The following is a 12333-nucleotide window of genomic DNA, read 5'->3' on the forward strand; positions in this document are numbered from 1 at the left end:
GAACCTCCCCTGGCAGATTTTATTCTTACATGTATTTATTTTTATATATATCTTATCCAGAGCAACTTACAGTAGTAATTAGGGTTAAGAGCCTTGTTCAAGGGCACATCCACAGATTTTTCACCTAGTCTGCAATTCGAACCAGCGACCTTTCGGTTACTGCCCCAATGCTCTTAACTGCTAGGCTACCTGCAGCCTGAATTTGTTTCTGATATCCTCTTGGGTTGATGATATTTCAAGCTTTTTCAGAAGCCAAGTGCACTGGTTGGTAATCTCTCGCCTCTTTCTCTGGTGCTTTCTACACTGGCCTTTCACCTCTTCTAAATCCCTGTCTTGATTTCCCATTTAATGTCCTGATCCTGTCCTTAATACGAAAATCTCCTCTTGGTGGTTTTCTATAACGCTGGGAAATGTTTCTCTCATCGTTTTTCATATCATCTCTCCAACTCATTCAGCTCTGAGTTGTCCTTCACAGTATTATGTCATGATGTGAACTTGTATCAAAGTGTTAATATCTTACCTGTGGTTGTTCTTGTGTGGTTCTCCTCCCCAGTCCCTCGTATCAACGGCCACTCTAAGTCGGAGCGCACAGCAAGGGACTCTGCCATGGGCTACGACAGCGCCTCAGTGATGAGCAGTGAACTGGAGTCCAGCTCCTTCGTCGACAGTGAGGAGGATGAGGACGCCAGCAGGTAGATGGTCTTTCACTCTCTCTCCCTCTCTCTGTCTTTTCTCTAATTTCCCTCTTTTCATCAGTGGTTCTTTACTGAAATCAACAAATCTCCCGCTTTCCCTGCTCCAGAGGAGCTGCCCTGCGGCTGACCCTGTGCTGTTCCCCAGTCGTGTATGTTGTGTGTTGGGCTGGGTACTGTGACAGCAAAAGTCACCAAATTTCCGTTGTCTCTGTATAATGGACCAATAAGATTACATTGTATTGTGTCTCAGATGCAGCAGCTCCACAGAGCAGAGCTCGTCTTCTCAGCTAATGCGCAGACACAAATGCCGCCGACGGAGGCACAAAGTGGCCAAAATAGATTGGGTGGGCTCCCCTTAAACACAGGACTGTTGCACATACATGTATGTGTGTGAGTGAGAAAGGGAACAAAGAACGGTTATGTGAGTATGTGTCTGACACACCAAGTTTCTCCCTCTCTCTTTTCCAGTCTTCGTCCTTTAGCAGTATCACAGATTCCACTATGCACTATTCCAATACGTTTCCAATACGTTTTTGAAAGATTGAAATCCGAATAAAACAAATTCACACACATCCCGATTCATTAAATACAATGTTCATTGTCATGGCATGCTTGGTTCAATAGCTATTGATAAGAGAGAACTGAATATCCAATATAAAACAAATTTGACCTAACTTTATCATGCATAAGCAAGTCTGTCTGACTCTGGCATCATTACTAAGAAGTATGGGATAAGTAATGCTTTTAACCAGCATTTTATTTCGGCAGATCTTTTATTTTGAAGAAACTCAAATAATTGACCCTGGTCAGTCAATCGACTGCTCTTCCCACTCCCAGCCTCTAGCTGACTCTGCAGTTAACCCGTCAACTTCTAGTGAATCTTTGTTTTCATTTCAACAATTTACTACATGTGATGTGCTACTAGATGCCTTGCATAAGACTGATGTAAAAAAAAATCCACTGAGGCTGATATGGCTGATATGCTTTATCCATTTTTGCTGCAGCTCTCTGCCCCCCTGATTGGGGAATCATTAATCCATATTTCTTACCTGACGATTATACACTGAGTATGCCCTCAGAACAGCCTCAATTCGTCGGGGCATGTACTCTACAAGGTGTCGAATGCGTTCCACTGGGATGCTGGCCCATGTTGACTCCAATGCTTCCCACAGTTTGTCAAGTTGGCTGGATGTATTGGTATTTTATTAGGATCCCCATTAGCTGTTGCAAAAGCAGCAGCTACTCTTCCTGGAGTCCACACAAAACATGAAACATAATACAGAACATCAATAGATAAGAACAGCTCAAGGACAGAACTACATACATTTAAAAAAAAAGGCACATGTAGCCTACATATCAATGCATACACACAAACTATCTAGGTCAAAGAGGGGAGATGTGTTGTGCCGCAAGGAGTTGCTTTATCTGTTTTTTGAAACCAGGTTTGCTGTTTATTTGAGCAATATGAGATGGAAGGAAGTTCCATGTAATAAGGGCTCTATATAATACTGTACGCTTTCTTGAATTTGTTCTGGATTTGGGGACTGTGAAAAGACCCCTGGTGGCATGTCTGGTGGGATAAGTGTGTGTGTCAGAACTGTGTGTAAGTTGACAATGCAAACAATTTGGGATTTAACACATTCATGTTTATTATAAAAAGAAGTGATGCAGTCAGTCTCTCCTCAACTCTTAGCCAAGAGAGACTGGCATGCATAGTATTTATATCAGCCCTCTGATTATGATTAAGAGCAAAACATGCCGCTCTGTTCTGGGCCAGCTGCAGCTTAACTAGGTCTTTACTTGCAGCACTGGACCACACTACTGGACAATAATTAAGATTAGACAAAACTAGAGCCTGCAGAACTTGCTTTTTGGAGTGTGGTGTCAAAAAAGCAGAGCATCTTTATTACGGCTAGACCTCTCCCCAACTTTACAACCACTGAATCTATATGTTTTGACCATGACAGTTTACAATCTAAGGTAACGCCAAGTAATTTAGTCTCAACTTGTTCAACAGCCACACCACACATTACCAGATTCAGCTGAGGTCTAGCACTTAAGAAATTATTTGTACCAAATACAATGCCCTTAGTTTTAGAGATGTTCAGGACCAGATTATTACTGGCCACCCATTCCAAAACAGACTGCAACTCTTTAAGGGTTTCAGTGACTTCATTAGCTGTGGTTGCTGATGCGTATATGGTTGAATCATCAGCATACATGGACACATGCTTTGTTTAATGCCAATGGCATTAGATAGAAAAGAGTAGAAAAGAGTAGAGGGCCTAGAGAGCTGCCCTGTGGAACCCCACACTTTACATGTTTTTTTCAACAACAGGTTATAGTCAATAATGTCAAAAGGCTGCACTGAAATCTAACAGTACAGCTCCCACAATCTTCGTATTATCAATTTCTTTCAACCAATCATCAGTCATTTGTGTCAGTGCAGTACATGTTGAGTGCCCTTCTCTATAAGCATGCTGAAAGTCTGTTAATTTGTTTACAGAGAAATAGCATCGTATTTGGTCAAACATAATTTTCCCCAACAGTTTGCTAAGAGCTGGCAGCAAGTTTATAGGTCTGCTGTTAGAACCACTCCAGGCCTGAGGACAAAGACTTTCCTCTAGGCTCAGATAAAAAATATGACAGATAGGAGTGGCTATAGAGTCAGCTACCATCCTCAGTAGCTTTCCATCTAAGTTGTCAATGCCAGGAGGTTTGTCATTATTGATGATAACATACATTTTTACACCTCTCCACTAACTTCACAAAATTCAAACTTGCACTGCTTTTCTTTCATTATTAGTTTTTTTATGCATGAATACAATTGTTCACTCTTCATGGTGGGCATTTCCTGCCTAAGTTTGCCCCGTTTGCCATTGAAATAAGCATACAAATAGTTGGCAGCATCAAATGGTTTTGTGATGAATAAGCCATCTGATTCAATGAAAGAGTTGAATTTGTGCTTTGAGTGGTGGACCATTCTTGAAACACATGGGAAACTGTTGAGCGTGAAAAACCCATCAGTGTTGCAGTTCTTGACACAAACCGCTGCGCCTGGCACCTACTACCAACTTCCATTTAAGAATGATGGAGGCCACTGTGTTCTTGGGGACCTTCAATGCTGCAGAAATGTTTTGGTACCCTTCCCCAGATCTGTGCCTCGTCAAAATCCTGTCTTGGAGCTCTGCAGACACTTCCTTCAGCCTAATAGCTTAGTTTTTACTCTGACATACACTTCCAACTGTGGGACCTTATATAGACCAGTGGCAACCCATCATTCAGGGTACTCAGGGCATTCAGGGCCCCACTGTTTAGCAAAAATAATAAAATAAAAAATACATACGTACATTTTTTTGTGTGCCTGTTTTGTATTTTATTTTGGCATTAATACGTGTCACACATATTTGCAAATAATGTCAAAATAAAACAAATATTTTGTTAATAAAGCAGCAATACAAACTTGGTCTCTTTTTTTTGCTTTCTTGAGTAAGGGGGCTCCAAAATTCAGGTGTTTCAGCCTAGCTCAGTGCTTTCTGTGGTGGTGGGGCAGCCAGTGGAAAATATGGAGCGTAGGGGTTGGTAATGTTCTCTAGTTGCGCCGTGATTGGCTCAGTGTTCTGTCACTCATGGGGACACTAAGTCACCGCAAAATCTACAGGTAGAGCTCGAAAATTCAAGCCCCTTGGGTGCTGCCATAGAGTTACATTAGAAGTGCCCATCCAAGAAGGCTCAAGGTCATTGGCCACAGATAAAATGATGTAAAATCCCATTACTTCTACAGTAGCTTTGATTGGACTGACCATGTCAACATCATACTTTCAAAATCTTAGCTAGCAAGCTTGCAGTCATCATCATGAATCAAGTCGACAATCTACTGGCAAATCCTATTCAATCCTTGTCATATGAAGTTAAATAATGAAGTGAAATTATAAATAAAATTTATCGGTGCTCATCGGCCATTGGACAAAAACATTACTCACCAAGTTGGAAATCGCAAATTCAACAATGAGTGGTTTGGAAGGAATCAGTGGATAACTGAAAACATTGAAAAGCAATCACCAGCCTGCTATTCAGTGGAATGGGTGTGTGATCCAAGTCTGGGTTTAAGGATCTCTTTTCCAAGCTTAAAAGGATAAACATTCAACATTGGCCATGCTGTCAATCCAGCACGACTTCTGCCCTGCTCAAAACAACTGGAAACTTGGAACTGGGAAATCTCAGATTTCAGTGAGTTTAAGACAACTGGGAGCTCGGAAATAAACAAGCTCCAACTGGGAAAATATACGTTTTGAACGGTCATCCAACTCGGAATTCCAAGTCGGGAACTCATGCCTCTTTCTAGAGCTCCGACCTAAATATCACTGACGTCATGATTAAAAAAAAAATTCTGAGTTCCCAGTTGTCTTGAAATCACCACAAATCCAGAGAATGCCAGACTTTGATGACAAAATTTACCCACGAAGGACTGCTGCACCACCTTCCTGTTCAAGTGAGCACAGCACAACAAGGTATGTTCAAAAATGTCTTGTATGCTGCTTCATAAATGATGTAATATGCCAAGGAGATAGAAATATCATCATCAAATATTTTAAGAGCTTTCATTGTGTGCTTATATGAGCCCCTTATTTATTCTACGGTTCTGACTTGGTGAACAGGGAGCATACTGTAAGAACAGCCCATGTTCTGAATTCAGCCAAATCAGCTATGTTTTTTTAAAAGGAAGTAAATGAGGCTGAATGAAAAGTTTCGATGCCATACAAGGCTACGCTGATACATGGAGTGAATCCTCCACACATGGCTGTCACGCATCCCCCCCAGTACTGCTGCTCATTCCGTTCACCAGCTCCAGAGGTCTACGTCACCGGTCTTCTAGGTGTCACTGAGCTGGATTCATTACCACCAACCCTGGACTGTCTTGTCTCATTACACACACCTGGTTCCCATTCCCCCTGATTAGTATGTGTATATGTGTGCCCTCTGTTACCATGTCCGTTGGTCTTGTGCGTACCTGTGCTGTCGTATCAGCTTACATGCTACGTGTTATTGTGGATTTGTTTTACGGGTCACGTCCCATGTATTATTTTGAGGTTTACACCTCACGCTTTTGTTTGGGTGGCGAAAATAAACAACCCTATTTCTTATTCCTGCACCTGACTACGATCATTATACAACGTGACACCATGGTGCTGAAAAGAAAGCTCTGCTGTCGGGACAGCTTTATGTAGGCCCTAACAGTTTGTGGGCACCATTTGTCACCGTTATAGTGCTATTAATGTATCATTTATAAAAAAAGGTCTATCTTTAAACTAGTATCGTGAGTGTCTTCATTGCAGTGCCATTGATTAACAGTATAATGTCTTTCCTTTCAGTATGGAGGATTCGGACTACTTTGAGCAGTTCCCAGAGGATGAAGGTAAAGCAGGACTGCTGCATGTGACTATCAAAGAGTTATTACATAGTTGTAAAAGGATGAAACATAAGAGTAAGGAGACATTTTCAGATCCTTATTTTGACTCTCGCTTTATTCACTGTTTCAATCGTACTGTTACATCTCAGGCCAGTCCAATACATCCAATGTACTTGAATATAATTGCACATGAAACACAGTAAGTGTAAATTTAGAATAATGGGTAATGTGATTGACTTTTGACCTTTGATTTTGCAGATGAAGCGTTGACTAAGCCGGTGCCAAAGATGGTGAAGCCCACTCCTGTGTGCCCAGTCATTCTTCAACGAGAGCTCGACTTAGAGGTAACGGTGGAATAACTCATCAGTATTTCTTACCAGTTATCTTTGAACTTGTATACATATCTTTATAATATACTAGATTCTCTGTTTTAAATTTCACCCTGACCCATTTAGGAATGACACGCTGTCGATCACTTTGAGAACAGTTACAGGAATTATTTACATTTGAGTCATTTAGCAAACATTCTTATCCAGAGCAACATACAGTAGTGAATGCATACATCTTCATATATTATGACTAGTCCCTGTACCTCAAAGCCATTCTGGTCCCAGATCTATTTTTGCTGTATAGCCAACTCCTATGGTCATTTTCATACCAAACATTGACCATAGGAGTTGCCCGTACAGCCCAAACAGATCTGGGACCATGCTACCTCAAAGCCTGTCACTGTTACTTATTTCTCTTTATGTTATTCCTACAGACTGCCAATGACATACCCATTTCTCCTCTCCCAGACAACCTTCCATCAGCAGATGGAACACTGTCCAGTACCACTGTATCCCTGGGTGAACAATAACCTCATGTGCCTTCCACAGCACAAATCAATGAAGCGCTATCCATACCTGTAGCATCCCAAGTCAACCAACTGACAACTGAACCTTCACCGGAACTGGACTGTGAAATAGCAAAACTGGACTGTGAAATAGCAAAACTGGACGACCAACCCCAGGAGGAGCCCAAAGATAGAAGTCCCCCCACACCTCTGAGCTTGTCTCCAACATCACTCCACAGCAGCATGGCTGAAACCTTAGCGGTTGAGGAGGAGCAAGAGGGAGGAACCTCCACCCTGAATCACAGAGAACCACACAATGAACCTGACCCACCTCACACAGAGATCCAAGCCAACATGCCTTCACTGGAAGATGTTTCATATCCGTGTGCATCCTGCAACACCAGATATAGTGGTGGAGGAGGAAGATGTAGAGGAGAAGGGGGTAGAGAAAGAGGTGCCACAGCAGGGATCGAAGGTGGAGGCGGAGGATCCAAGGCAGGAAGCAGAGAAAGAAACAGAGGAAAACAAAAAGTCCTTCAGAATTCAGGAGCCAAGCACCAGCTTCTCAAGTCTCCTAGAACATCCCTCAGATCCCACCCATTGTGAGTTCAGTAGAACAGAAGGTAGCAACTCCCAGAGAGGTTTTCCTTGAGGCCTCCCCATCCCTCCCTCAAGTGATGATAAGCAGCTGACATCAATGGACGATGGCATGGCCAGAGAAGATGGAGTCTTGATTATGCAAGATACAGGGCCCAGGCTCGAGAGCTCACAGGCAGATGGGGAAAGAGTTTCCCGGCGTAGTGGCCACCTGCTTTTGGCACCCTCCCATGGTGACCATGACACACTTTGGACCCACAGGAGAGGACAGTCTGACCCAAAGCCTGGCTGAGTTGGCTGAGCCACCCATTGACGTCTCTCAGACAACTTCCCCTGCGTCTCACCAGCGCTTCGAGCGAGGGGTGGCAGCTGGACTGAGCAGACTGGCAGCTGTGCTCTCTGAGAACTTAGTAAGTTCTAAGCAGCAGGATGACATTGCTGCTAGTGCATACACCTCCCTGGGTTAGAGAGTCCAACACCTCTGGGTGTTTTGAAAAAAAAGCGTATCTTTTGAAGTCACAGACAACACCTCAGATTTGTCTATGACTAAGGTTGCACATTTTGGGGAATATTCAGAGGTGGAAACTTTCCTTGGGAATTAACGGGAATATATGTGAATTAATGGAAATATGGGAATTAACGGAAATATATGCAAATTAATATTAATACCATTTAAATATAGATGTTTTTTTTGCATTGGATATATTTACCATATCATATGGAGACAAACATAAACCTTTTACCTTAGCATAAGTAGACATAATTGCAAATGATTAAATCATTCCAATAGAAATAAAAAAAACTATTTAGTTACGAATTGAACTTTAATTAAATGAGCTGACTCTTCACATGGGATGATTTCACTGAACAACAAAAGAAAGGGAATATCGAATGACATGATTACTGTATATATGTGATAACCTTTGTATGCTTGCAATGCGCAATGATGGAAACATACTGGGTAATGGGGATGTACTGCTTTAGTTCTCAGACTGAGAACTAAAGCACCTGCTGATAGTCACGCAGCCTCAAGGCCGAGATAGTAGAGTGAGAAACCACAGTCTAGACATCTTTTTCTCATCTTAGATACTTTCTATCTAATCCAATGCAACAATGTTAAGATATGATTGAGGGTAGGTTGTATAAAGAGCGTTGTCTCCTGTTTTGCCACACAGAACTTTACTATAGACCACTGAGGTACTCTGTATGTGAAACTCTGTCTGCAATTGCATTTTATTACTAAAGAGTTTTATACCAAGGTTCCTGTGTCTGTGTCATCTATCTGGAAGACTGATTGTTAAAGGAAACTTTCATCACCACATGCAAAGTACCACCCAACACAGTATCCATTGTTTTCAGTGCCATGATGTCCTTGAGGAGCAGATTCAATGCATGAGCAGCACAGCCAATGGGTGTGCTGTGAGGGTAGGATTCCTCCACTTTATACCAAGCAGCCTTCATGTTCGCAGCATTCTGTCACCAGTGCAAATACCTTCTGTGGTCCAAGATCATTGATGACTGCCTTCAGCTCATCTGCAATGTAGAGACCGGTGTGTCTGTTGTCCTTTGTGTCTGTGCTCTTGTAGAATACTGGTTGAGGGGTGGAGATGATAGTTAATTATTCCTTGCCCACAAACATTCGACCACCCATCAGAGACGATAGCAATACAGTCTGCTTTCTCTACGATTTGCTTGACCTTCACTTGAACTCTGAACTCTGCATCCAGCAAATTAGTAGATAAAGCATGTCTGGTTGGAGGGGTGTATGCTGGGCGAAGAACATTCAGAAAGCTCTTCCAATACACATTGCCTGTGAGCATCAGAGGTGAACCAGTTGCATACACAGCTCGAGCAAGACATTCATCAGCATTTCTCTGACTACGTTCCTCCATTGAGTCAAAAAAACTTCTGATTCCAGGAGGACCATGGAGCTGTTGCTATCGATAAGGTGTCTGATTCATCATTTTCACCTCGAATAGAAGTAGAGGGACTTTTGTCAGAGGTTGCTTGTTGTGAGCGCTGAGGGAACTTTATACACTCGGCCAGATGATTCTTGCATTCTTCACATGATTTGGCACAGTATTTGCAAATGTACACAGCTTTTCCTTCTACATTAGCTGCAGTGAAATGTCTCCACACATCAGATAGTGCCCGTGGCATTTTCGTGTGACATTAGAAAAAAATGAGTAAAGAAAACCCAAATACAATTCCATGTACAGATAAATAGTTAAGCAGTTAGATTAAACAACTCCTTTGTAAGATAAATGTTTTAAAATTAAACATGTATGAAAACAGGCGAATTAACACTCCTCAGTTAGCAGGCTCAAGCAAGCTAAAACCCACATGGTATCAAAAACTAACCAGCAGAATTTGTTAACAAGTTAGAAATGATTTAAACACACTTTGCTGTAGGCTACTATTTACTAGATTACAAAAAAATCATCTATGTCATATAAAATGTATTCACCCCACCCAGTATTGTAATCAAAACTTACCAGAAAGCATGTAGTCCTTGGCTCATACACTGTAGTAGTGTGGGCTAAATAGCATCTCATTAGTGTGCAAGATCTTGAGAATCAGTTGTACATGTGATGGAAGAATGCACTGTGCATGCAGAGGGTTGCAATTCCATTGAATTTGGGATAGTTTAACCAAAATATGCCACAATACCTAGAATTGCCTTATGTGTATCCCACAAAAAAGGTTCACTGTTATAAGCAAGTTTTTTAGATGAATTTAAGCAAAATTACCAAAATTCCCCGGCTTAATTTCCCATGGAAAATGTCCAGAAATATTCTGAAAATTTACCGGAAAGTTTCTGACCCTTTGCATCCCTATCGATGACCCTGACCCAAGAAGGTACTAGCAGTTCAAATGAGGAAGACGCTACTACGGTGGATGAGGAGTCGTCATCGTTTCAGATTTCCTCAAAAACACTGAGAGGTCTATCAAGCAGATCATCAGAGGCTCAGATCACCAAGCCCCCCAAGGCTGAGCCAACCCTGTCCAGGGTCAGCTCATCGTGTTCCTGAGTGTGGCCATCGGCCTTGTCGTGGGGCCACCAGGCTGCTCATTATTACACACACCTGTCACCATTGTTTCGCGCACCAGCGCCTCATCAGACTCACCTGGACTCCATCACCTGCCTGATTACCTTCCCTATATGTGTCACTCCCCTTGGTTCTTTCCCTGGGTGTTATTGTTTCTGTTTCAGTGTTTTCATGTCTGTACCCTACCTGTGTTTCTTTTTTTGTTCCTTGTGTTATTTAGTCACTCCCTCTACTTGTTTCCTGACTCCCAGCGTACACGTTACAGCAACAAAATGTGGAAAAGGTCAAGCGGCGGTGTGAACTCTTTCGGAAGGCACTGTAAATACTGACATACACATAATCCCAGCTGTACTCAGGGGTGTCATGCACCCATTATTTTAGAGGGGGCACAAAGAATGTGGAGGGCTGGTGGTCGGAAAATGTAGCATTTTTCAAACACCTGAAACAGCTTTTTCCTTCAATCTAGAGCCATAATAATTACACCTAATTCTATGTAAAAAAATAAATAAAAGTTATCTAAACATACCTCTGTAATTATGCATATTGAATTGATTCGTAGGAGTCTAGTACAACTGCAACACTGGTAAATAGTATCATAACCCAAGATAAAGCAATTTTAGTATTTTCTAAAGTCTAGGAACCTTGCCAGCAGGCATGCCAGCTAAAATAGTTAGACAAGCTACTCTAACTTGATTATCGCCTGAAATGGCTAGGTACCTAGTTGAGGTTGGGAGATTGTGAACCTACCTAGCTAAAGGCAAGCGGGGGCATCTGAAGACATCTATATCAGTCTGCTAATATAGGACAAATAAAGGCCCAGTACACTACTTTTGTGAAAAAAAGGAAACTAAATATATTAGTGTTTACCAGCATTTGTAACTTGTGTCTGATAATTATCTGTACAAAACAGTTAATCTGATAATACTTGTGGAATATAAAAATACTTGTTTGATAGACAGTACCAGTCAAAAGTTTGGACACACCTACTCATTCCAGGGTTTTTCTTAATTTTGTATTTTTTTTTACATTGTAGAATAATAGTGGAGACATCAAAACTATGAAATAATAGGGCCAAATAGGGCTTTGCTTATTTGAGCTGTTCTTGCCATAATATGGACTTGGTATTTTACCAAATAGGGTTATCTTCTGTATACCACCCCTACCTTGTCACAACACAACTGATTGGCTCAAACGCATTAAGAAGGAAAGAAATTCCACAAATGAACTTTTATCAAGGCACACCTGTTAATTGAGATGCATTCCAGGTGACTACCTCATGAAGCTGGTTGATATAATGCCAAGAGTGTGCAAAGCTGTCATCAAGGCAAAGGGTGGCTACATTGAAGAATCTCAAATATAAAATACATTTTGATTTGTTTAACACTTTTTTGTTTACTACATGATTCCATATGTGTTATTTCATAGTTTTGACGTCTTCACTATTATTTTACAATGTAGAAAATAGTAAAAATAAAGAAAAACCCTTGAATAGTAGGTGTTTCCAAACTTTGACTGGTACTGTGTGTTTTTCAGTTTCTTGAAATACTTTGCAAATGCAACTTATTCTACTGTTTGTGAAAACTGAAATGGTCTATTCATAACTTTTTTTGTGTAGTATCTCTTATCCAGAGCAACTTACAATAGTGAGTGCATACATTTTTGTACTGATCCCCCATGGGAATTGAACCCACAACCCTAGCATTGCAAGTGTCATGCTCTACCATCTGAGCCACATCACATTACAAA

The 12333-nt window shown here is 41.4% G+C and overlaps 1 protein-coding gene across 1 annotated transcript; it reads left to right on the plus strand.

Moving 5' to 3' along the window:
• The first annotated feature begins 76 nt into the window (after positions 1-76).
• Positions 77-8797, plus strand: LOC145860036 (uncharacterized). Its single transcript, XM_082960038.1, has 4 exons — positions 77-692; positions 6068-6111; positions 6364-6449; positions 6869-8797. Exons 1-4 carry the CDS (start codon positions 607-609, stop codon positions 6962-6964), a joined length of 312 nt encoding a protein of 103 aa, XP_082816164.1. The 5' UTR covers positions 77-606; the 3' UTR covers positions 6965-8797.
• The last annotated feature ends 3536 nt before the right edge of the window (positions 8798-12333 follow it).

This window comes from Salmo salar, chromosome 13 (genome assembly GCF_965601325.2).
Source record: "Salmo salar chromosome 13, fSalSal1, whole genome shotgun sequence".
NCBI lineage: Eukaryota > Metazoa > Chordata > Actinopteri > Salmoniformes > Salmonidae > Salmo > Salmo salar.

Coding starts and splice junctions, on each gene's coding strand:
- LOC145860036 (XM_082960038.1), top strand. CDS start 607: ATGGGCTACGACAGCGCCTCAGTGATGAGCAGTGAACTGGAGTCCAGC. Junction 6,112..6,363: donor GCAGTTCCCAGAGGATGAAG/GTAAAGCAGGAC, acceptor TTGATTTTGCAG/ATGAAGCGTTGACTAAGCCG. Junction 6,450..6,868: donor AACGAGAGCTCGACTTAGAG/GTAACGGTGGAA, acceptor TTATTCCTACAG/ACTGCCAATGACATACCCAT.